This window comes from Suricata suricatta, chromosome 13 (assembly GCF_006229205.1).
Source record: "Suricata suricatta isolate VVHF042 chromosome 13, meerkat_22Aug2017_6uvM2_HiC, whole genome shotgun sequence".
In the NCBI taxonomy this organism is placed as follows: Eukaryota; Metazoa; Chordata; class Mammalia; order Carnivora; family Herpestidae; genus Suricata; species Suricata suricatta.
Window position 1 is genome coordinate 80,639,859 of NC_043712.1, and position 25,547 is coordinate 80,665,405.

The 25,547-nt window shown below is 45.8% G+C and overlaps 1 protein-coding gene across 3 annotated transcripts in view; it reads left to right on the forward strand.

Moving 5' to 3' along the window:
• Positions 1 to 25,547, forward strand: part of DOCK8 (dedicator of cytokinesis 8) — a 212,618-nt gene that overhangs the window by 74,976 nt on the left and 112,095 nt on the right. For all 3 annotated transcript variants that reach the window (XM_029920954.1, XM_029920952.1, XM_029920953.1), the window contains 6 exons: positions 2,532 to 2,655; positions 8,815 to 9,027; positions 15,424 to 15,509; positions 18,295 to 18,361; positions 21,049 to 21,198; positions 25,152 to 25,232. In XM_029920954.1, the coding sequence (XP_029776814.1) occupies positions 2,532 to 2,655; positions 8,815 to 9,027; positions 15,424 to 15,509; positions 18,295 to 18,361; positions 21,049 to 21,198; positions 25,152 to 25,232 (721 nt within the window). The remainder of the gene's footprint in view (positions 1 to 2,531; positions 2,656 to 8,814; positions 9,028 to 15,423; positions 15,510 to 18,294; positions 18,362 to 21,048; positions 21,199 to 25,151; positions 25,233 to 25,547) is intronic.

Consider the following 25,547-nt stretch of genomic DNA (forward strand, 5'->3'; position numbering starts at 1 on the left):
AATCTTAAAGCTGGGCAAGTATCTTAGAATTCAGCTCGGGTTTAGGCCTCGCCTGTGAAGAAACAGAGGCTCTTGGGAGAAGTGATTGTGGCCAGTGGGGACAGATGCATGGCTGTGTGTGTGTGTTGTTAGTTGGCAGTGCACACTCGGATAGGTGCACGTTACGGGACAAGAAAGAAGGCTAAGGCAGGTATAGTTCTGGTCGCCAAGGCCCAGGACGTCTTAAGTTAGGCTGCTTCCTGATTTTTATTTCTGTGGCCTGAGCAGGTGGCCTTGGGAGGAGACATGTAACATCGAACCTTTGACATCAGTACTCTCTGGAGTGTACAAGTTCCAAGAAGGGCAAAGGGTGGATACCAAGCCGTGAAATTTGTGTTTTAACTCACTATTTGCATTTGATTTTAGAATTACTTTTTTTAGTGTTTTTTAAATTATTTTTGAGAGAGCGTGCACAAATGGGGAAGCGACCAAGAAAGGGAGACACAGAATCCGAAGCAAGCCTGAGGCTCTGAACTGTCAGCACAGAGCCCAATGTGGGGCTCGAACCCACAACCCATGGAATCATGACCTGAGCCGAAGTTGGACACTTAACTGAGGTGCCTCTAGTTAATTCCTTTGGGAGTTTTTCCCCTTAAAATTGGACTCTGCGGGGAAAATAATCACAGATTCCGTATGTTGTAATTACAAGAGGAATCTTAGAATGCAACTCCCTATTTACCACTATTTTGAGTTGGGTGCTTTTCCCCCAGGATATTATATTACATGTATGTTTTTCTTAAAGAGAGTAAAAAAAAAAAAAACCCAAAACATTTTGTGCGCTGGCAAAGCCACTCAGCCAGCACACATATGGATGTTCCTAAGTTTATATTGATGAGAATAACTTCTAAGAAGCTAACAGGTTTATGAAGTCCCACGTAAGGCTCTCTCTCTCTCTCTCTCTCTCTCAAAGATCTTCTGTTCATAGAAAATAAATACTATAATATAAAATAAATTTTGTTCACACGTGTATCTGCTCTTCTAAACACTACCATTTGCACACTTAGAACAACTGGAACCAAAATCATTTTCTTCAATATATTAAGTAGTTGTTACTTCTAGGGAATTGTCTGAAGGGGTCCCCCAAAATCCTTTCTGGGAATTGATGTCTATGAACAATACAATATTTTAAATTTCATTTATTGTGTTGGTGCTTAGGAATTCCAAACCAGAAATGATTCCGGTTGTTTCTCTTGAAATCTTTTCTAAATGTTTAGTCTTATTTCCTTATTCAGAGTATACCTTACTCATTTACTAATTTTTTTTCAGTTCCCCAAATTGGCCTGCTCCTCACCCAGCCCCATCAATACAGGTTTGGATCAGAGCAATGCAAGTGGCCAAGAGACACTAACGATGACCATTTATAGTAAACTTTGACTTGAATTAGTCACCAAGCCCATCTTGCACCTCTTCTAGGCTATTTCTTGTCTCCTTTCACTCAAAACAAATGGCTCGTCTTTAGAGCACAATAAAATCTAAGGACAGAGCTGGTTCTCTGTGCAGACGACCCTGGGACATCTCATTTTTCCTTTAATTAACTTAATCAACTAAAATTTATTGACTACCAGCTCTGTGCATCACCCAACACTTCATCCCTCCCAAGGAGTTATAGGCTCTGTATTTGGATCATTGCTAGTAGCTCTCCCACATTTCCTGCTTAATCTGTCTGCCATTTGATCTGCCTAATAAATCCTAACTCATTTCATATCCTTTTACCAACCTGCTCAGGGGGTTTCGAATAGTGGGAGAAATCAAACAAAATGGCGGCGTGACTGTGCAGTTGACTTCACAGCCTGTTTTCCAAGAAGACTTTGAGTCAGAGAAATGGGGAATAAGCATGTGGTTTCTGTAGTTATTGTTTGACAACTTCTCTCTGTTGCCTCTTTCAGGGTGGTCTCATTTCTTCACTGACAGTGGTAGTGTTATCCTTTAAACCCTTTTCAGAGCTAGACATTTTTGAAACACAATTTTAATGGAGTGCATGGAGTGGAAATTGAGAATATTAGCAGAGATTTGGGGCACGTACATCATTTCCCTTTTTTTTCTTCACCATGTCCTGCCTTTTTAATTCATTATTAAGAACGCTGATGGGGACATGAAATGTTTTCCTCTATTTTTATCTTCAAACGATCTTTATTGGCTGTTCCGCATATTGCTAGATTTATTCCAGCCTCTTAACACTGGGGTCACAGTTTAGCGTCAGCTTGGAGCCAAATGCGCCGCGGCTGAAATGACCGCACCTCCAAAGTGGCATTTTCCCAGACCATCCCTGCCTTTGGTAATGAGCCAGCCAGGAGGCAAGTCTGCGGCTCATCACAGCACAGCCTTGTGTTAGGCCTGGTGCATAATTAGACGTGAGGCATTAACAGTCGGTCGCTCTTTGCAAGATCTTTCAGTGCCCTACGTACGCTGAAGCCCTTGCTTTTATTTTTAATCTAATGTGTGTGTCTCTCTCTCTTTCTCTCTCTCTCCAAATGATGTAACAACAATAAAAGACACCAAGGAAGTTCAGAGATTTGCAGCTTTAAAAAGACTGGATCCCGCAAAGACTTTCACAAGACGCTTCAGAAACAGACGTTTGAGTCCGAATCCTTGGAGAGCAGTGAGCCCAGCGCACAGGTATTTTCTGTCAACAAACACGGTTGCCAGGTGACCGCACTGTTCTGCCCAGGGCTTGCTGTTGACGTTTTAACTAGAAAAAGGGCTAGGCTCTGAGAATGCCAGAGAGGAAGGCCTCTACCATCCGAGTCAGGGATTTTTTTTTTTTTCAAACCTGTTTTGTAACTACAGAAGTTACTGTTCAAATGAAAACCCACACGTTTTCGCAAGGAAACAGGTGGAAGTGGAGGGTGCCCGGGGAGCCCGCCCCTGTTGACGGTTCCCGAGGAGAGCCAGCGGTGTCCCTAAGGCAGGTGTCATGTGGAGTGACAGCGATACACTGAGGACAGACTGCCTGGGTTCTCTGTGATTTGGCCACTTACTCGCCCCGGTGCCCCGGGCAGAATAATTAACCTCTCTGGGCTTCGGTTTCCTCCCCTGGAAAACAAGGAGGATAATAAAGCCAACTCTTTTATTATAATATTTACTTTTATCTCCTCGTTCCATTAAATTTTTTGGAGCTCCCTTTAAAAATAATTCTGTGTAAGTAAGTTATGTCATCTGTATATTACATTTCAGGAGGGGAAAGGAAAAATAAGGAAATATTTACATTAGAAAGGAGCGTTGGGTACGGGGGACTCAATGGCATAAATGAAATTGTGCCTTAGGGGACCTGCTTCCTCACCATCCTGGTCAACCGTTGTGTGGTCTTGGAGGAATCATGTTCTCACCCGCGTCTACTCAATGGGAAATGACGGTCTCTTCACTCGGTCTCTTCGCATTTTAAATCACAACTCCCTGACTTTGACACTAGTTTAGAGTTGAGAATATTTAGACCCTTTGGGGAAAAAATGGAAGCATCCAAGCTAACTGGGCAAAGTAAATATTTTGAATCTGGTACATTCCATTGAATGCATTTGAATAATCTCTCTAGAGAAGGACAGCCATGTTGATTGGAGAGTTTGAGAACTCTCCTCTGCGGAGGTAGAGTTGAACATATATATTTTGTGCATCTGTTAAAATTATGGAGCCATTGAAATCTTAAAAGAGGATTTGGAAACTTTGGGAAATACTAATGGTAAACCAAAATCAGGAATCAAAATGAAGAACAATGATGGGGAATCGAAATTTTTAATTTGATGGGAAAAAGTTGTCTATAGAAACACAGAAGGTATTATCTTTGGGTACTAGAACTCTTGTTAATTCTTAAAAAGTATTCCTTTCTCTTTAAAAAAAGGTTTTTTTTTTTACATTTATTTATTTTTGAAAAACAGAGAGAGACAGAGCACAAGCGTGGGAGGGGCAGAGAGAGAATGAGACACAGACTCTGAAGCAGGCTCCATGCACTTAGCTGTCAGCACAGAGCCTGACACAGGGCTCAAACTCATGAGCTGTGAGATCATGACCTGAGCTGAACTTGGATGCTCAACTGCCTGAGCCACCCAGGCGCCCCAGAGCATTCTTTTCTCAATTTTAGACAGTTTCTCTAACAAGTACTTATTACTTATTCAAGGGAAGCTCCTGTCTTAGTCAGTTTGGGCTGTGTAATAGACCACCTTAGGCTGGGGAGCCGAAACACCGGACATTTGTTTCTCATAGTTCAGAGAGGGGGAAAGTCCAAGGTCAAGGTGCTGGCTGATTTGGTTCCTGATGAGAGCCCTCTTCCTGTTTGAAGACACCTCTGTTTTTGTTTAATAAAATTTTTTATGTTTTAATTCTTGAGAGAGAGAGACAGAGCATGAGTGGGGGAGAGGCAGAGAGCAAGACAGAGACACAGAATCCAAAACAGGCTCCAGGCTCTGAGCTATCAGCACAAAGCCCAATGTGGGGCTCAACTTGTGAACTGTGAGATCATGACCTGAGCTGAAGTGGGACACTCAACCAACTGAGCCACCCAGGCACCCCAGACATGTTTTGATGTATCTCCACACAGTGGAGACCAAGAGAGAGGAAATAAACTCTCTCATGTCTTTTCTTAGAAGGGCACTAATCTCATTCATTAAGGCCCCATCTTCATGACCTAATCTCCTCCCAAAGGTCCTACCTCCCAACTGGGCATTGGGATTTCAACATGAAAATTTTCCAGGGACATACACATTCAAGTCCATAACACTCATGACAATAACAGCTAGTAACTCACACATCGGGTCTTTTGAGTATTCAGTGAGTTAATTTGCGTAAAGTATTTAGGACAGCGTCAGCACACACTTTGTGCTCCATACAGGCTACATAACAACTAGTCACAAAGGAACAAAAAGTGGATAGTTCCACATACGTGAGGTCCCGAGAGTCATCAGATCCCTAAAGACAGAGCAGGGCGGTGCCAGGGATGCAGGAAGAGGGAGGAATGGAAGTGACCGATGGGTGTGGGGTTGCCACACAGATGAGCACAGATGGAGCATTCCGGAGACTGACTGTCCAACCGTGTGACCATCCACCGCCAAGCCATGTGCTAAAAAGTTGATTACATGGTAAATTTTCTGTATATTTACCACAGTGAAACATTTTTTTAAGGAAGCCAGTGCTCTATTCCAACTTGTCCATCCCATGGGTGGGAAGAATCAAACAAAGGGAAAGGGATTCGCCCACGTTTCTATAGGACGTCTTCTGAACTGGTAGATCTTTCGGCTTGGCTCTCATAAGCATCTTCCCACGCTGAATGACTAGGAGTTTTGAAATCCTACTTGTTTTTCCAGCAACATCTCTCTACAGGCAAGCTGAGCTCTACCTAGAAGTCAGCCATCGTTGTAGTACCAAATCTGGTGGGCTTCCTGAAACATGGAATACCTGTGCTCTGTGGGGGGTTTTAATGGATTTTTCACTGATAATTTTGACTAAATTCATTTTGTTTTAGTTTATTTTTATTTTATTTTGAGAGAGTGTGAGGGAGAGTGAGAGAGAATGCCAAGCAGGCTTCCCACTGTCAGCACAGAGCTGGGCGAGGGGCTCAAACTCTGGAACTATGAGATCATGACCGGAGCTGAGACCAAGAATCAGACGCTTAACTGATGGAGCCACCCAGCTGTCCCGACCTAATTCAATTTTTATTTTAAATCGTGACCAACTCAATTAGTCCTTGGCTTGGTCAGATATCAGAGAAGCCACCCCAGATTTTTTTTTTAATTTACTTTTGAGAGACAGAGAGAGACAGTGCGGGCAGGAGAGGGTCAGAGAGAGAGGGAGACACAGAATCCGAAGCAGCTCCAGGCTCTGAGCTGTCAGCCCAGAGCCCAATGCGGGGCTCGAATCCCCAAACCGTGAGATCATGACCTGAGCCAAAGCCGGATGCTTAACCAACTAAGCCACCCAGGCACCCCAACCCCAGATATCTTGACAAAATATTTAACATGGAAAATTGGTTAAGCAGGTTTTGGCGGACCAGAGAACTGAATAGGAGACTTGAACTCCTACAGAAACGACAGCAACATCACTGGGGCCTAAACAGGGGGCTTCACCGCAGTCCCCTGGAGGGCTTGTTTCAACTCTGAACTAGGGATCAGCGTTTCCGATTCACCAGTTCTGGGGCCACCCTCGATAACTGCATTTCTAATCAGCATTTCCCAGGAGATGCTGATGCCCCTGGTCCCGGGACCTCATTCCAGAGCTGTGGGTCTAGTGGGCAGAGTTTGGAGGTATCCGAACCTAGAAGCTCTGAAGAGTGGCTTCAGAGCTGGGACTCAGATCACTGGCGTGGGGGCAGGACCTAGCTCCAGGTGGTACTTCCGGGTCTCAGAAGAAAGACCCCTACAGGGTCAGGGAGTCTAGACTCTGACCTTCCTCTTAAGGTGGCGGGATTGTCCAGCTGGTGCTGGTAGCGCCAAGGAGGTGAGATGAGGATGGTTCTAGAAGTGCCCAAAGAAGCCGAAAGCCAGAACCAACTGCCACGACCACAGTGTGAGGAAACGCAAGCAAAGAGGGAGGAGCCGGCCCCTTCTGCCCTTCCAGCCGGCCAGTCTCCCCGTAGCGCCCCCTCCTGGCGGAACCCAAAGGGAGCCGTGGCAAAGCCAGAATGTGACTTGCTGAGCGGAAGTATAACGTTTGAAGCTGAGAAGCAGTAGGCGAATTACCAGCACCCCCACGCAGCCCTCCGGTTCCGAGTATTCACTGCACTCAACTAGGTGATCAGCTGCGTTACCGAGTCCCATGGTGCAAAGGTTGTGTGGTTTTAAGTGTTAGACTAATACTCATGGTGCAGCGACGCTCAGACAGTGAGACAACTGGCAGCATCTCCCACGTCACTGCCAGTCTCCGCACCTGCCGAGGGGAGTGTGAGGCCAGATGCCGGAATCCACGGGAGTGCCATACGTGTATGATGCAGCTCCGTGGCACACATCTATTTCCTAAAAATTAGATCATATTATACATGATATTGTATGCGCTCCATCGTCGTATTAACAATACAACAGACTGACCATCTTTCCCTTCCAATGAATGTGTGTTTACTCGGGTTTTCTTTAAATGGTTCCATAACATTCCATTGGATGCAAATTCCAGAATCTCTCAATGCTTACTCTTTTGGGGGGCATTTAGATTGTTCCTCCCTTTTTTTTTAATGTTTTATTTATTTTTGAGAGACAGAGCGAGCGAAGGAGGGTCAGAGAGAGAGGAAGACACAGAATCCGAAGCAGGCTCCAGGCTCTGAGCTAGCGGTCAGCACAGAGTCCGACATGGGGCTCGAACCCACGAACCTCGAGATCATAACCTGAGCTGGAGCTGAACACTTTACCAACTGAGCCACCCAGGCGCCCCTGTTCCTCTTATTTTGTTACTATAAACAGTGTTCCCGAGATGCTCTTGTCCTCACATTCCTTGCCCACTTGCTCACGTGTCCAGTTTGTACTCAGAATACATTATGGAGATTATGTATGTTTCTTGACATCCTTTTAGAGAATCTTGGGAAATTCACTTCCTTTTCCCAAGGCGCTCATAAATTCTAAGCCAAAAAGATATCAATGTTTAAAGTACTAATACTGATTATTGCTAGAATATTCAGTTAGATCAAACTTGTGATCTAGCAGAGTAGAGTTTTTATAAGATCAATGGATGTCACAAAACATATATATTATAGAAACATTGTACAGTAGCATATCCATTTAGTAGAACTTTGGGAAAACATTTTACCATTAATTTTATAGATGTCTATAATAATTTCATCTATATTCTTATGACATAGCATTGATTATGGTTGTATAGTTTTGCCAAATCTTTGGATAGGTTTACAAATCTCTGTTACTGAAACATTCCTAATGGAATAAAGCACCTGCTTGTGAACGCGTTACAACTTTTTTCAAACACACTGCGGCTTAAAGTGGACGCTATTTGAGTAGCAAATGCTTTCCTGCTTTCTGTCCGGGTACGTGTTCCATAACTGTTACTGAAGTCCTGTAAAGAGTGTTCCCACCCCCACATCTCTGTCTTCGGAAGCATAATGATTCAGTTTGGGAATTTATATGGGATTTAATGGGGAAGACTTCTCCTGCATCATCTTATTTCCAGTTTCAAAGCCAAGTTCTGGAGTTGAGATTAGGACAGGGACCCTCCGTGCCCCGGCCCAGCCCCCTTTCCACAATACCATATTCCAGCTCTGTTCTGCATGACCGTGAGACCTGAGCACGGCTCCCAAGAGACTTGGCTCCCGTCTCCAGAAAAGAACGTGCCCCCCAACCAACAGGAACGTGGTGCTGGGTTCAATCCTCTCCTCAAGGACCAGTTTATTTACATCCGATGAGTAAATTATCTGTTTCCAGGTGGGAAGGAGACATTTCCTTTCAGGATTGTCTGACCAGGAAGCTAAGATGTGATTCTTGGCAAAACCCTAGTTTGCTCAGAAGCCACTTGAAGTGTGAGTCTGTAATCCCACACTGGGACAGGGGGTTGGCATCCCAGATGCTTTCATCCCCACTTGTGACCCATGATCTCAGGGCGCCTGGGAGGCTCAGTCGGTTAAGCGTCCGGCTTCGGCTCAGGTCATGATCTCACGGTTCATGGGTTTGAGCTCCGTGTCGGGCTCTGTGCTGACAGCTCAGAGCCTGGAGCCTGCTTCACATTTTGTGTCTCCCTCTCTCTCTGACCCTCCCCTGCTCGCTCTTGTCTCTCTCTGTCTCTCAAAAATAAATTAAAAAACATTAAAAAAATTTTGAGACCTGCGCTGTCTCTCACAAGAAGTGTCTTTTCTCGCAGGCGCGCCCCCGCCACTTAAGTGTGCTGTGTGACGTGTCTGGGAAAGGCCCCGCCACTGCCTGTGGCTTCGACCTCCGTAGCCTGCAGCCTGACCAGCGGCTGGAAAACCTCCTGCAGCAGGTCAGCGCCGAGGACTTCGAGAAGCAGAACGAGGAGGCTCGGAGGACCAATCGGCAGGCGGAGCTCTTTGCCTTGTACCCGCCGGTGGACGAGGTGGGTGTGAGTCCCCAGGAAAACACACTTACTCATCATTACTGTATAACACTGCCAGGAGGCTTAATGGTATGATTTCTGGGCTGTTCCTTCTACCAGAACAAGTCTGTAGAATAGCAACACCAGTAATTGATCAATCGCACAAATGAGATGGCAACAATAGCAACCAGGATTTCCGTGGCTCTTAACAGAACTCTTTCACTAATACCATCTCATTTCATCTTCAGAACATTTCTCTTTTTTGAAAGATTTTTTTAAATGTTTATTTATTTTTGAGAGAGAGAGAGAGAGAGAGAGAGAGAGAGAGAGACAGTGTGAGCAGGGGAGGGGCAGAGAGAGAGAGAGAGGGACACAGAATGTGAAGCAGGCTCCAGGCTCTGAGCTATCAACACAGAGCCTGACTTGAGGCTCAAACTTACAAACTGTGAGATCATGACCTGAGCTGAAGTCAGACACTTAACTGACTGAGCCACCCAGGCGCCCCTAATCTTCAGAACATTTCAGGGGTCTATATGCAGTAACCTCACTCACTGAGTCAGCATTTAGTTATTTGGGGGTCTGTTTTGCAGTTCATCCATCAAGATGTGTTTCTTAAACTTTGGTGTTCTTTTTTTTTTAATGTTTATTTTTTGTTTATTTTGAGAGAGAGAGCATGAGCAGGGAAGGGGCAGAGAGAGAGGAGAGAGAATCCCAGATAGGCTGTGCACTGTCAGCTCGGGGTCCAGTGTCGGGCTCAAACTCAGGAACCATGAGATCATGACCTGAGCCGAAGTCAAGAGTCAGATTCTTAAGGGACTGAGCCACCCAGGCACCCCTGAACTTTGGTGTTCTTAAGTGTTTTGTGAAAACCTTTTGAAAAATAATCTCTGTGAACAGCCTGAAGAGAATTGCTTTGGAAACATTCAGGCCTAAAGTGATCATAGCTGTGCTCGTAATGCGTAGAACTTCAGAACCTTGGTTTTCCGCTTCTTTATATATCGGAGCTGACCCCGGACGATGTGACAATGTAAGGCTTTGCCTGCGCCACTCCCGGAGTACTTCAGATGGGCTGGGAAATGACCATCACCCAATGACCGTTACCTGTTTAGGCTCTTCATACTTTATATGAGGCTCTCAGTTTTTCCTCTGAATGTCAGAATAGCTCTGTTTGTTCCTTGCAAAAACTGGCTATAGCAGAGTCTCTGTGGCCCAAATTTTATTAAAAGTTCTGTTGCAAAATAGATGATTTGGGCGGGGGGTGGGCATTGTTGCCTCAAAGATATACCATCCATCCATTCCTCTAAATGTTTGAAATTTAACTTTTGGATCAAGCAAGAAGACCATTAGGGAGCCTGATTCTATTTTTTAAATGTTTATTTCCTTTGAGAGAGAGAAAGAGGGAGAGAGTGAGCATGTGAGTGGAGAAGGGGCAGAGAAGGAGAGAGAATTTCTCCAAGCACAGAACCTGATGCAGGGATTAATCCCACGAACCTTGAGATCATGACCTGAGCTGAAATCAAGAGTAGATCACTCAACTGACTGAGTCACCCAGGTGCCCCTAGGGAGCCTGATTCTTATACCTTGTGAAGCCGCCACCCCTGGGTCTTGTGTCTGCGGACGTGCCCTCCGGTGAGCTTCCCAGTGGGCAGTGGAAAAGACAGGAAGGCAGGCAGCAGTCATAAAGTAGGATATCGTGTCCACTGTGCAAATATTATTGAGGACACTGCCCTACTCACCATCCGCCTCAGTGAGGATCCCGTGGGACGTGTTCTCCAGCCTTCAGACAGGGAAGAATTCACATCCACTGGGGAAATGCAAACACTTAGGAGACATGTGCCCATCTTGTAATCGGCTCTTCTAGATTCTTTACTTAAGGATTAAATGTCCTTTCACCACTACTAAATCTAGTGGCTTACTTATTGGTGTCCTGAATTTTATTCGGCTTTCTTCCTTTCTTTTTTTTTTTAATTTACTTTTACTTTTTTAATGTTTATTCAGTTTTGAGAGAGAGAGAGAAAGTATGCATGCACCCTCATGAGCGGGCAAGGGGCAGAGAGAGAGATGGGGACAGAGGAGCCAAAGTGGGCTCCGTGCTGACAGCAGCGAGCCCAGTGTGGGGCTGGGACTCACAAACCGTGAGATCATGACCTGAGCTGAAGTCAGATGCTCAACCGACTGAGCCATGCAGGCGCCCCTTCTTTCTTTCCTTTTTAGCTTTGTTTTCCAACCATCTTGGCTTTCTCATCTATTTCCTTATTTGCAGTGGCCTCAAATTCCTTTTCTGGATGAGGCAGATTACAAATAAATATGAATGATGTGGGTGGTGTTATTGCCTCCATTCTTGAGATTGCAAAATCAGAGTCAGAGAGGTAAAGTAACTTGTTCAGGATTCAACAGGCAAATGAAATGACAGAATGGGGATCCGAGCCCATTAACCCCAAATCTTATGTTCGCCTATGTGTCTATCAACATATGACTGCCTGGTAGATTAGCGCACATAACTGAAACCCAAAGGTGATATCAGCAACCACATTAGGTCTCATACCTTTTCAGTTTCAGTGGAAAGCGTTAAAACTTGTTACCAGCGTTAAATATGACAGATGTGACCTTCACCTGCGTTCCTTTTCTTCCAAGTTCCATGCTGGGGGTGCCAGTACATAAGAAAGAGTCCCAAAGTGGACATCAGGCGAGAGAAAACAATTTGAAGGGGGAGGAGGACACGTCCAGTGAGGCATCAGCTCATTGGAGTTCCCCCCCCCCACCGTGGGGTCACAGCAGAGGGTGTCTAGTCTCACACTGATTGCAAGAACGGGTTACAGACTGTGTTGAAGGAACTTTGTGTTATGGTCTTTGAAACAATGCAGAAACTGGATTAGGACTGGGAGTTATGATCTACCAGAGGCCCTAATGGGTCTGCAATACTGAGTGGAGAGGAATGCTTTGTAATTAGTGTGCCAATTATTCGTAAATTGGAAGGACTGCAGTGCTGGAGGGCCTCTCTACCAGCCTCCAGTAATCTGAAGCTCATACACCCAGAAGATGCGTTTGCCCTTGTAATTTGCACTTTCTCCAAAGATAGCCCTGTGGAAGGAACTTCTGGCTCCCATGAAGTCGTCACACATGCTGATTTCCTTTGGAAGCACATTAATGTAACTATTTAAAATATTACCATCATTTTATTTCCTGGCGAAGAGGATTAGAAGAGAGGCAGACTATTATATCCAAATCATGGCTGAGCCTGCAGGGTAGGCAAAAGTAGAATGCAACCATTAAGCTGCTGCTTCTTCTTTTAAAAAAATGTTCATTATTTTTGAGAGAGAGAGAGAGAGAGAGAGCATGTGCACCAGAGTACACCAGCAGGAAGGGGCAGAGAGAGAGGGAGATACAGACCTGAAGCAGGCTCCAGGCTCCAAGTTGTCAACACAGAGCCCGATTCAGGACTTGAACTCATGAACCGCGACACCATGACCTGAGCCCAAGTTGGACACTTCACTCACTGAGCCAACCATGCGCCCCACAACCACTAAGCTTCTCTGAGGCAGGTTCATTCCCAGATTCATTGTGGGTTCTGTAAAAGGCATCCTAAGGGTCAGTCCCTAAAAAGATGCTACTATGCTCTGAATCACAGAAGACTTTGCATTCAGACTCCTTAGGCTGCAAGGGACAGAGCCCAATTAAGAACCAATTTAAAGAAAAGGTGATGGGATTTATCAGCTCACATGATGAAATCACAGGCAGGCAGATGGAGAGCTGGCCTCAGGACCCATTGGGTCAGCTGATGGAACAACATCTCTCAAACTGTCTTTCTCTCTTACTGTCTCTCTCCCTTTCTTTCTCTCTCTCTCTAAATACACACACACACACACACACACACACACACATTCAGGAAGATAGGACAACAAACACCCACAAAAGCTTCATATTTTCTCTTCTCCCTTGGAAGCTAGTTCCTACTGCAGACAACTGTAAAGACTTAAGAAATGCATATGGATTAGAAGAGACTCAGGAAAGGGGCACCTGGGTGGCTCAGCTGGTTAAGCAACCAACTTCGGCTCAGGTCATGATCTTGCGGTTCGTGAGTTCGAGCCCTACGTTGGGCTCTGGGCTTACAGCTTGGAGCCTGGAGCCTGCTTCAGATTCTCTCTCCCTCTCTCTCTGCCCTCCCCTTCTCACACCCTGTCTCTCTCTCTCTCTCAAAAATAAATAAATGTTAAAAAAATTTTTTTAAAAGAAGAGACTTAGGAAAGACATCAATATATAGACCTTGTTTGGATCGTGATTTAACGAACTAACTGCAAAAAATACAAACAAACAAAAAAAAAACCAAATAGAGATAGTTGGAGAACTTTGGAACTGACTAAATATTCAGGGATGATAAGAAATTACGGTTACTTTTTAAGAACCAGAATGATTTTATAGTTCTGTGTTTTGAAAGGTCTCTGTTATGGAGATCTATAGTGAACTGTTTACAGAAGAAATCATATGATGTCTGGAGACTTGCTGCCAAGCAATCCATTGTTGAGTGGGGCGCCAGGGGCGGTAAAGGAGAGTATAGGTGAAACCAGGCTGCCCGTGAGTTGAGCTTCTTGAACATACATGACAGCTAAGGGAGGTTCATTACAGCATTGTCTCTAATTTTGTGTATGTTCACATTCTCCCAATGAAAAGCTTTTAACCAAGGATCCCAAGGGTTCGAATCCAGACCAGAGAGGTAGCCTTAGAAACCCGCGAGTATATGTCGAGGTTCTTCTCCATTGGAGTGATGTGGAGGGAGGCTTCCCTTTTCGATGTGTCAGTTCTGATCCCCCTACAAGGGCCAGCTTGCTCTGGAGGGAGTTGACCTCAGTGTGGACATAAGCAGTGCCTCCCCTGAAACACGACCAGCCGTTTCCATGGGCAAGATGGCCGTCTGCTGAACACAGGATTGGGCCTTGAGGAACAGCGTTTAGGGTAAGGTGGGTTTGCCACTTTGCCCTGCCCATCTGGGTACAGATTTACCGAGAAGGTGATTCTACTGCTGTATTTGAAAATGTTACCTGTTGTTGTGAGGTATTTGGTGGAAAGCTCCCAGCATTTATAGGTCAGAAGAATATAATTAGACACGACTCTTCTTTGGACCCTTGTGAGCTGCAGACCACCAGTGTTCAGACTGCCTACTGCTAGAGCAGGAATTAAAGGTTTCAGGGATTTGCACTGTTATCTTTGCGTATATGAATATAATTAAGATGCTGTGATAGCTCGGATCTGAATGTTGAGTTGCCTCAGGGACTTGATATTTCTCACAAGGTCTTGAGTCCCAATGTGGTAAAATAGACAGGTGTATTTGTCATTACTGAGTCATTGCTAATTTGTTGTTACTGTGTTTCCTGTACTTAGAACTTCAGCAAGCTCTAGCTGGATATGTAGCATAGAACCTGTACATATTCAACCCCAAATCTCTATTGTCTGTTTAATAAAACAGTGAACTGAGGGGCGCCTGGGTTGCTCAGTGAGTTAAGCATCCGGCTTCAGCTCACGCCGTGATCTCACAGTTCGTGGGTTTGAGCCCTGTATCAGGCTCTCTGCAGACAGGTCAGAGCCTGGAGCCTGCTCCAGATTCTGTGTCTCCCCCTCTCTCTCTTTCTCCCTCCCCCACTCATGCTTTATCTCTCTGTCTCTCAAAAATAAATAGGGGCGCCTGGGTGGCTCAGTCGGTTAAGCCTCCGGCTTCGGCTCAGGTCAGATCTCACGTTCGTGGGTTCGAGCCCCGCGTCAGGCTCTGTGCTGACAGCTAGCTCAGAGCCTGGAGCCTGCTTCCAGTTCTGTGTCTCCTTCTCTCTCTGCCCCTCCCCCTCTCATGCTCTGTCTCTCTCAGTATCAAAAATAAATAAAAAAACAAAACAAAAAAAAATTAAAAAATAAATAAAAGTTAAAAAATTAGAAAAAAAGAAACAGTGAACTAAGAAAGACTATATTATAGTCCTGATGGTTTACATGTAGCCTGATGTGAGCTATTCTGACTCAGACCTCAAGGCTGAAACTCACATATTTACTAGTTAAACTTTGGCAGGAGAAATATTCTGAATGTGTGTTTAGAGCAAGCAAGCAAAAAAAAAAAAAAAAAAGCCAACAATACCAACAATAGGTAGTAGATTTTGCAATGCCATCTGGTGGATGTTACTCAGCCATATTCCTGTTCACATTTCCTTCCTTCCTCCCTCTGTCTCTTTGTCTTAAATGCTTAGCTTTCTGAAAGGAGAAATTGTTTGCTGTCAATGTTGACTTTGAAGCTCCGGGTTGGCTAGAAAGTCCAAGCGTTACTATCCCACGATCAGAAATAAAGCAAATGACAGTTGAGCCCTGGCCAGCGGCTTTTTCTTCCCTGGACCCCCTCATGGAAATTTACTCATGATCTCTTTCCCCTGTGATTAATAATAGGAGGATGCCGTGGAAATACGTCCAGTACCAGAATGTCCTAAGGAACATCTGGGCAACAGAATCCTGGTCAAGGTCCTGAACCTGAAGTGAGTATCACTAATGCAGAAAGCACCACGCTGAGGTTTACTGCGCCTTTGAGATGGAGACCATCTCTGCCGACGGAGCCGGAATGAGGAGGGCTTTCCAGAGCCCTTAGGACAGCAGGCAGCTGTTAGGTCGTGAGAGGAGTAGACTTCGGAGTCGGCCAGACCCAGATTCCATTTCTACCGGGACTTCGACTGTCACTTTTCTATAATAGGGAAGGCACACCCTGAATTAGTCCTGCAAAGTGAGCGAAGCAGCGTACATTAACAAAAGTAACAAGGAAAGCAGAACAGTGGGGGGGAAAACGCTAACAAATAACTAAAAACCAGTGAGTGGTGTATTTGAGTCCGCTCATGAGCGCTGCTTGTGCATTTTTCTTCCCAGCTGTGTGTTCTGTGAAGTCAAGTAGGCAGCTTGAAATTGGCCACAGGGACATACTGACAACATAGAAATCAGAAAATGCTATAAAGTAGACCTCTTTCTTTCCAGAGACTTGCTGGATAAACGTTTGCCAGCGCACCACTATTGAAATGTCCTGTGAAATGCAGCTAAAACCCAGTCTCTGGGCCAGGGGACAACAGGGGGGCAGGGAGCAGTGGGGACTGCAGCAAACCATTCCAAGGAGCACCCATTACTGGTTAGGGCTGATACTTGCCATCCAAGTACACATGTCCTTTTTTATCAGCAGGCTGCTATGCTTTTGTTTTTTTTCTTCAAGAGAAGCTGGAAATTCAACTTTTTCTGCATAATCTCCTGACTTCTTAACTATCTTCTCATTTCCTTATTATTATTATTATTATTATTATTATTATTATTATTATTTTAGTGTTTATTTATTTTGGGGGGAGGGGCAGAGAGAGAGGGAGACACAGAATCCGAAGCAGGCTCCAGGCTCCGAACTGTCAGCACAGAGCCCGATGCAGGGCTTGAACCCACGAACCGTGAGATCATGACCTGAGCCGGTCGGACGCTTAACGGACTGAGCCACCCAGGCGCCCCAATACATGTCTACTCTTGTTCAGCCCACCACTGTCCATCTCCAGATCTTATTTCTTCCCAAACTGGAACTCATTAAAGAGTAATTCCTGCTCTCCTTCCCCCAGCCCCTAAGAACCACCATTGCTTTCTGTCTCTCTGAATTCAGCTACTCTAAGTACTTGGTAGAAGCAGAATAATACAATGCTTGTCCTCTTGTGGCTGGTTTATTTCACTTAGCGTATTGCCTCCAAGGTTCAGGTTGGAGCATGCGTCAGGATTTCCTTCCTTTTCAAGGTTGAATAAGATTGCATTGTATGTAGACAAAATCATGGTTTGTTTATCCACTTGTCTTCAGATGGACACTCGGATTGCTTCCACCTTTTGGCGACGGGGGTGCTCTTCCTTGACCCTGTTCTTATAGTATGATCCTTACACCAACCCTGGGAGATGGGGAGACCAACAGTCCCTTCCTCATGGTATAGATAAATAAATGAAGCTGAGAAGGTCAAGTAGCAGCAGTGGGAGGAGGAACAGAGCCAGGCGTGCCGGCCACAGTGCCCTGCGAGTCCGCCATCTTTCCCAATTGCCCGATCTCCAAAGATGCCATTTGACCAGCTAACCCCTTTTGTCTGCGCGTCCCTCTATCCAAACATTCTTCTAAAAAGTCATCTTCTTTTTTTTTTTATTTAAAAAAAATTTTTTTAATGTTCTTTTATTTATTTTTGAGAGATAGGGAGAGACAATGGGAATAGGGGAGGGGCAGAGAGAGGGAGACACAGAATGTGAAGCAGGCTCCAGGCTCTGAGCTAGCTGTCAGCACAGAGCCCGATGCAGGGCTTGAACCCACAAACCGTGAGATCATGACCTAAGCCGAAGCTGGATGCTTAACCAACTGAGCCACCCAGGCGCCCCTAAAAAGTCATCTTCTTAGGCAAAATTACCAGTGATAAGTCCATCCTCTCACACATGCCTAGAAACAGAATGTGGCCTAATTTACATGACTTCTGAGGTAATGGTGGTCCAGGGCCTAGTTACTGGTGCTCCCAGGTGGCCAAGCCCAAGGTCATGGGTTGTAGCCTGAGAAACTTAGAATCTGCATGTCTGTGCTCCATGTGTATCCCATGACTTGAGGAGGGATTGTGCGTCGGGTATGCAGTCTCTTCGAACCCACCATTTCAAGGCCCATGGGCAATTAGGGCCAAAGTTTTCTAGCTCTCGCTGGGCCTACGTAGCTCAGTATTTCCTGGCAGTGCTCAGTTCCCTTCCCCACCAACTTCCAGCTCAGCAATGCCTCTTGTGCTGGAGTTAGGCAAGGTCAGACAGTCACCCATATAAATGGTCCCACCGTAAGTCCAAGGGAAAGTGACAGAATTTTCCTTTCTTGACCCTCTGAAAAGCCTTGTCCCTCTGAATTGATTAATAGAGATTCCTACCCTAGCAACAAAGGGGAAACTATGAACAAAGCCTTTGCCTAAGACAGGCTTTCCCATCCGAAGGAAAGCACGGCATCTACCACCATCAGAAGGGCCATGTTGGATCACAGCATGGGACCATTGTGCCCCCTGCCCTTCGATGCCCCGAGCAAGTGTGTCTCAGAATGTGCCCTCCACCACGATCTCCACTGACTAGGAACCTTCCACGAACCCCCCATCCCTCTCCACTAATATCCCAGTGATTCTCCTCTGCGTGGAATGATCCAAATATTTTGGGAAACCGTTTACACTTTTAACTGGCGTATGTAGCTAGGCACTTTGAGCGAATTCAAGATCATCTAAGTTAAAACTCCACTTTCCTTTCTCTCTCTGACAGGTTCGAGATCGAAATTGAGCCTCTCTTTGCCAGCATTGCCCTCTATGATGTTAAAGAAAGGAAAAAGGTAAGGAAGCAAAGAGAACGATCCCCGAGGGCACACTTACTGCTCATGATTTTTCGGGTTTGTGTTTTCAAATGTTATTTCCGTGCAGCAAAAACATAGATTTGAAAGCAAATGACCTTTGATACATCCAGTTCCATTGGGAATGCTGGTCTTTTATGTTCTTTGAAGAATCTTCAAGGGAAAGTTTGTTGGAAGTGGTGGCCTTTTTGGGATCGAGAGAAAAAAGAAATAGCAGCCTATAGGATGACCTGTCAGAAGGCAATTTAAATTCATTTTTAATGAGCTTGGACACATACGTAACGTCATGTCAGTTTGGGAGATTTTGTATTGTGAAGTAGCCTCATCATGGATGGAAGGCGGCATCCTGTGGAGTAAATGTATTTATTTGCCGTAGGAGGAAGGCCTCACCAACTTTGATGTGCTTTTTTTTACAAATGTTTATTTATTTTAGGGAGAGAGAAAAAGACTGTGTGTGAGCAGGGGAGGGGCAGAGAGAGAGGGCGACACAGAATCCGAAGCAGGCTCCAAGCTCTGAGCTGTCAGCACACAGCCCGACGTGGGGCTCGAACTCTAGAACCATGAGATCATGACCTGAGCCAAAGTCAGACACTTAACCAACTGAGCCACCCAGGTGCCCCGGCAATATGCTCCTAGTGAAAAAGAGATTGGGAACCTAAGACTCTTCTCCCTGAGTGTTTTAACGTTTAGTCACTCTGTTAACCCTAGAGAAGGACAGAAATAGCAAATTCAGAAATGACTCCATGGCCCCTTTTACCCATAACCATTGTGTATTTAGGGAAGTGTCTATCTCTTGGATAAATATTCACAACCACTGAGATTTATATCGGCTAGGGTAATAGGTTAACTGCTAAACTTACTCCCAAAGTTGAAGGCAGTAGTTCCCATGCTTAACCATGTGTCAGTGATTGCCTGGAGGGCTTGTGATGTCACAGACGCTGGGCCCCCCCCAGAACTCCCCCTGACTCAGGAGGTCTAGGTGGGGCCTGGGAATGTGCATTTCTAACCGGTTCCCAGGTGATGTTGAAGCTGCCGGTCAGAGACCAAATTTTGAGAACTTCATGTAAAAACAGAAGGGGCACCTGGGTGGCTCCATTGGGTAAGCGGCTGACTCCAGCTCAGGTCATGATCCTACAGTTCAGAGGTTTGAGCCCCGCATCGGGCTCTGTGCTGACAGCTCAGAGCCTGGAACCTGCTTCAGATTCTGTGACTCTGTCTTTCTCTCTGCCCCTCCCCTTCTCATGCTCTGTCTCTCTCTCTCAAAAATAAATAAGGTTAAAAGAAATTTTTTTTAAAGTTTCTGTCTTTGTTTCTAAGCAATCCAGGGTGGGGTGCTCACTCAGGAGGGGTCTCCTGCTCTCAGTCATTCAGGACCCCATGCTGGTAGTGGCTCCACCGTCTTCTGGATGTGCCCTCCCAAAGCCACTCTTTCACTGCCACTAAGGCTCCTGAAAAAGGGAAAAGATGGGTGGAGGAAGCCTGGAAGTACTTCGTGTGTTTGTTGAAGAGTAGGGGCCATGGAATATTCTGTTAGTACACAGTGTGGCGATTTGTCAGTTCTATACGTTCCCCAGTACCCCTTGCCACCATAGGTGTGGTCACCATCTGTTTGACACATCACCTGTGCTCACAGTCCCTTGGAAAAAATCTAGTCCCGGCTCACTCCACCTGCAAAGGAGGCTGGGAAATGTAGTTTCTGCTGGGCAGTCGCTTCTCAGCTGCAACTCTTAGTGGTGAAGGGGAGACCCAGCCGCACGGCAGCTCTTAGTAACTAACACTGTGCCGGGACCAGGGAGCCTTCGGCATGTCATAGTCTTGCTCACAGTCTCTAATGTGTCCTCACTACCTGCAGCGTTAAAAACACCCTCTTTAACTTCCATGCCCGGGTTTGTTTGTTTTTAGAATTCCATTCAGGTGCTTTCTTCCCTCTCTAGCCTGTGAGTCACCCTCACTCTAGGCTTTGCACCCTCAGAGACCTTTCCCTATGCCGTACTCTCTCCCTGGGACACCATCGACCTCCAGCTCCACCCTGGATGTGATCTCCCTCCCTCTGGGACTTCCACACCGCTTTTCTATGAGTGTGGTCACTTGTATTTTCATGTCATTATAGATAGTGGCACACTTGCCTTTTTCCTCATTCTTTTTTATGTTTATTTTTGAGAGAGACAGAGACAGAGTGTGAGCAGGGGAGGGGCAGAAAGAGGGGGAGACACAGAATCCCAAGCAGGCTCCAAGCTCTAAGCTGCAGCACAGAACCTGACACAGGGCTCGAACTCATGAACCATGAGATCATGACCTGAGCGAAAGTCAGCCGCTTAACCGACTGAGCCACTGAGGTGCCCCTTTTTTCCTCATTCTTGACTCTAAACTAACTGAGGGCAGAGACAGCATCCTGCTTTTCTTCACTGCAGTGCCTAGCACATCACTGGTTTTCAGGAGCTAAGGATAGGCTGATAAAAATGTGTTTCAAGGAACATCTCCCAAACAGCTCCAAAATATCTAGAAACTGCGACAAAATATGATCATATTTTCCACCAACCACTGATCACATCTGTGATGACACTTTCTCCTTTCGCAGCATTTCTCTGTGGCTTTTTAATCTTCAAACGTATTTAGACCATGGGGACAACAGGTAGGACTAATTTTCTGGCCTTGCTCCTTGTTGACAGATCTCAGAAAATTTTCACTGTGACCTGAATTCCGACCAGTTCAAAGGACTTCTGCGTGCTCACACGCCATCTGTCGCCCCGTCAAGTCAGGCAAGATCGGCGGTGTTTTCGGTCACCTACCCGTCCTCCGACATCTACCTGGTAGTCAAGGTAGTTATCCACAGTCTTGTTTGTTACACTGTGCCTGCGGATGGTCTCATCATCGTGTAATTCCCAGGGCACGCTGGGGACGAAAAAGATGTCAGAATGTATCCACACATCCTCTGTGCGATTCGCTGTCTCCTTTTCAACGTGCCCCTTTTTCCTTTCCAAGCAAATTCTGTGTGCGATACTAGAACACCAATGGGTTTTGAAGTCCTATGGTCTTGATTTCGAATCCTGGCTCTGGAACTTTATAGCTAAAGGACTCGGGTAATTACCTCCACCTTTCTGAGAGTTTCTTTCCCTATGTGTGAAGCGGGGATGATAATCCTGCCCTGGGTGCGTGGTCATGATTGCAGAACAAAGCCTGGAACATTACAGGCCCCCTTCCCCCCACCGGGCCCCCCCTCCTCCGCTTGGCTGGCCAGCCCCGGGGGCTGCTGGGGAGGAAACCTCAGACAGGCTTTCCTGACTCCGTTCAGGTCCTGCTAGTTACCTGTAGCCAAATGTTCCCACATCGAGGCTCTGACCATTTCAGGTGTGAGCTCTACTGTCTATGTTTTACCCTCCCTTTTGATCACCCTGTCACAGACTGCGTATGTGCTATGGGACTTGAGATCCGTAGGACAATTCCAAGTACAAGAACCTTTCGTTCTCGCTCTACTCTTTCCTGATGCAAGAGAACCAGAGACCTTCTTGACACACCAGAGTGCCTGCTTAGAGGTTAGCCACAGGCACTGAGTATTGCACTCACCTTAAGCCAAATATTTAGTCTTATTGACTGTTGACCCCAAACTTTAAAAATCAAATAAAACTCAGGTGTTTTGATTTCATGTACCCCCAGGGTTCTGGGTTTGGAACCTTTTCTAGTTAGTGCAGTGTCTTACCTCCATAATCTCATTGGTTCCCCCATGATCCCATGAGAGCAGCAGATCGATTCCAAGGAATTTAAGTGACATGGAGGTCACTTCACAAAGTGACAGATGTCTCTGCGTGCAAGCTGCCTTCTAACCATTCTACAAGACTCTAAGATGTTCCTCTTGGTTAAAGAGAATCTATTTAAGCTTTTAGGAAGCATTAAAGGTAAAATCCTCTTGCTAAAAAGACATTTGTGTTGTTGTCAAACTTAACGTGTGCCCATTTCTCTGCAGTATTACACGTAGGAAAATTAGCTTCAAGCCCACCCTGGCAGCCCTGTAGTTAAAAAGTTCTCCCAGCCTGGGAACCCAAAGATTCTACTCCCATAGGGTCGGATTTCACTTTAGGCTCTCCTTCTTAGTGGAGGACCTTATTTTGGTAAATCCGTCATGGTCTGCTAAGCGTCAGCAGCTACCTACAGGTGACTGGTATCTTGCTAAGTAGATTCCAGAACTTTCAAATGTACAAATGCATTCATTTGGCCGTAACGAGCATTCTGCCAATTGTCTGGATACCGGGAAGACATTGAAAGCTCAGGAAGACATGCCCTGGTTTGCTTCTGGCTTCTTTTCCTTTACAGGAATGGCATCACTGCTGTTTCTTTCTCTAGCTCTTTCTTATGTTTATTCCCAGGCTGAACACCAGGTTCTTTTTATTTTATTTAAGAAATTTTTTTAATGTTTATTTTGGGAGTGGGGGCAGAGAGAGAGAGGGAGACACAGAATCCGAGGCAGGCTCCAGGCTCTGAGCTGTCAGCACGGAGCCTAGTGCAGGTCTTCAAACCCATGAACCACGAGATCTTGACATGAACTGAAGTCAGAAGCTCAACCGACTGAGCTCCCCAGGCACCCTGAACATCCAGTTGGTAACTGTATTTTAGGCAGTGTTTCCTGGTTTGGTATTGCATATACTATTGCTTTAGAGGATTATCCAGACTTAAAGATTTCGTTTCTCAGTTGAGGGATGGAGAGTAAGGGTGAGATTTAAAACTTTAAATATAAACATGTGAGGCAACGAACCCGCCCCTCTTTATCTGACAGAAATTCCCTGGTAATTCCGACGCGCCCCTCTGCCTGCCGTGGCCGTGAGGACCCGTGTTTGTTTTACACGTGAACGTGACGGGCCCTTACCGCGGGCCCTCACTGCAGCGTGCGGGCTTCTCACCAAGTCCCTGGCATTTCCCTGGCCCGCCTCGGGGAAGAGAAGGGACCTGCTGGGCTGGTCAGTCTGGAGGCCCGTCTCCTGGGGGCTCCACCCCGTACACTGCCGTGCTTGGAGCCGCGGCATTCCCATTGCTGCTGCAGGGTCCTCATCAAAAGGATCTTCGTCCGTGTTCACATTTCGTGTCAGAGACCACGTTTGTATCCACTGGCTGCATGGAAAAACTAACTTCTTCCAGTTTTCTCTCGGCGCCCCTGTCTGTGAGCTGCAGTAGAACAGGGGCCAAGTGCATCTTGTTCCCACCGTGCCCCCAGCAGCTACCAGCCCGAAGGTGCTCAGCCGGTGGTTTGTGAGTGGGTGAGTGAGTGAGTGATCGCTGGCTGACAGTAATACCGGCCAGACTCCAGCTCAAGTGCTGTGTGTCTGTGTTCATGACCCAGGACGTGTCTCGGGAATCAGCCTTGTCTTCTCCCTGTGGCAGTGGGAAGGGATTTTAGACTTCCTCTGTGAGAAGAGAGAGACTTCCAGCCTGTGGCGTCCCTGAGACATCAGGTGCCCGAGGAACAGCTCCAAGCCACTGTCTCTGAACACCGCTACACACCCTCCGTCACGAGGGTGTTCCTGGTTTAAATACAATGTGTCTCTCTGCTAGTGCCTCTTAAGAGTGTGTGCCCGTAAGTGATGAATCACGGACTCTACTCCTAAAGCCGAGACTACACTGTATACGCTGTATGTCAGCTAATGTGACAATAAATCAGTAAAACAAACAAAGGAATGTGTGCCTAATGGAATACGTTCACCCAGATTTCTTCTCCTTTTTTCTTCTTGAACTTTAGTTAGTTAACATATACTGCAATATTGGTTTCAGGAGTAGAGCTCCGTGATTTATCACTTACGTCCAACACCCAGTGCTCAACCAACAAGTGCTCTCCTTAATACCCACCCCCCATGGGTCCCATCCCCCCCCACCTCCCTCCAGCAACTCTGTTCTCTAGCATTAAGACTCCCAAGTGTTTTTGGAGGGAACATCTCAGCTAATGTCTGATCTCAACGCAGGCCAACGGGATCTCTTCAACCTCCAGGTTTAACCGCATTGGCTTGGAGCAGAGGGGTGGGAACGTTCAGATTTCTCCCTTTCTTTCTCCTAAACAGGGTGGCCACATTTATGGCCAGCCAGATCATTTACCTGAAGCAAAATGAAAGAAGGAATTTGACAGTAGTGACATTAATTCTTGTTACCAGCCAGTTAGCAAAGTGAAAAGTTGTCCCACCCGCTGCTTTGGGGTTTTTTTTTTCCCCCCTTTGTCTGTTAAATCCAGAGAAATGGCCCTAATAGGAAATACAAGGAAGACAATTACAGATAATTTATTCTGTTCATTTATTCATTTTGTGGAAGGTTTTAGTCCCCAACCTGACTTTTACAGAGGCCATATCTCTTTTTTACATTGTAAGCAATAATAAAGAAAATGAGCTTTTCACTTCTTACATATGTCTCATGGGTTATGTTTTATAAAATAACTTTTATTGCATTTTTATTGTAGGCATAATACATGTTTATGGCTTAAAAATAGAAAATACACACAAGCAAGAGGCAGAAAATAAAAATAGCACATAACCAGCACACAGAGATGACTACTGTTAACACTTGCTCTGTATCCACGATCACCCTTTTAATATGCCTTTAGGATTTTTTTTTTTTTTTACAAAACTGTGTGGCACTCTTCACACTATTTTTCTTCACACAAATTTTTTAAGTCAAAAACCATGTAGCACAAACATCTTCCCCTTATCCGATATCATCACAAAACATCCTTTTGATGATTGCCGTGACGCCATTATGCGGATGTCATTCATGAGTTTTGTCTTAATATTTTTGTTGGTAGATTGAAAAAGTCCTGCAGCAGGGAGAGATTGGCGACTGTGCGGAGCCCTACATGGTTATCAAAGAGAGCGATGGTGGAAAGGTATGGTGTCGGAGTATTGCTAAATGGTGACATCTTAGAACAAGCAGGCATTTTCCAGAAGATCCACAGAATAGTTAAGCCCGTCAGATGTCCCCGTAGGAGACATTACTAAATTGTCTTTTTTATTTAATAGTTTATTGTCAAATTGGTTTCCATATAACACCCAGTGCTTCTCCCCACAAGTGCCCCCACCATGACCATCACCACCTCTCTCCCTCCCCCTCCCCCTTCAGTCCATGGTTTGTTTTCAATATTCAGTCTCCCTTGATCTGTGTCCCTCACTCTACCCCGCTCTCTTTCCCCCTTCCTCTCCCC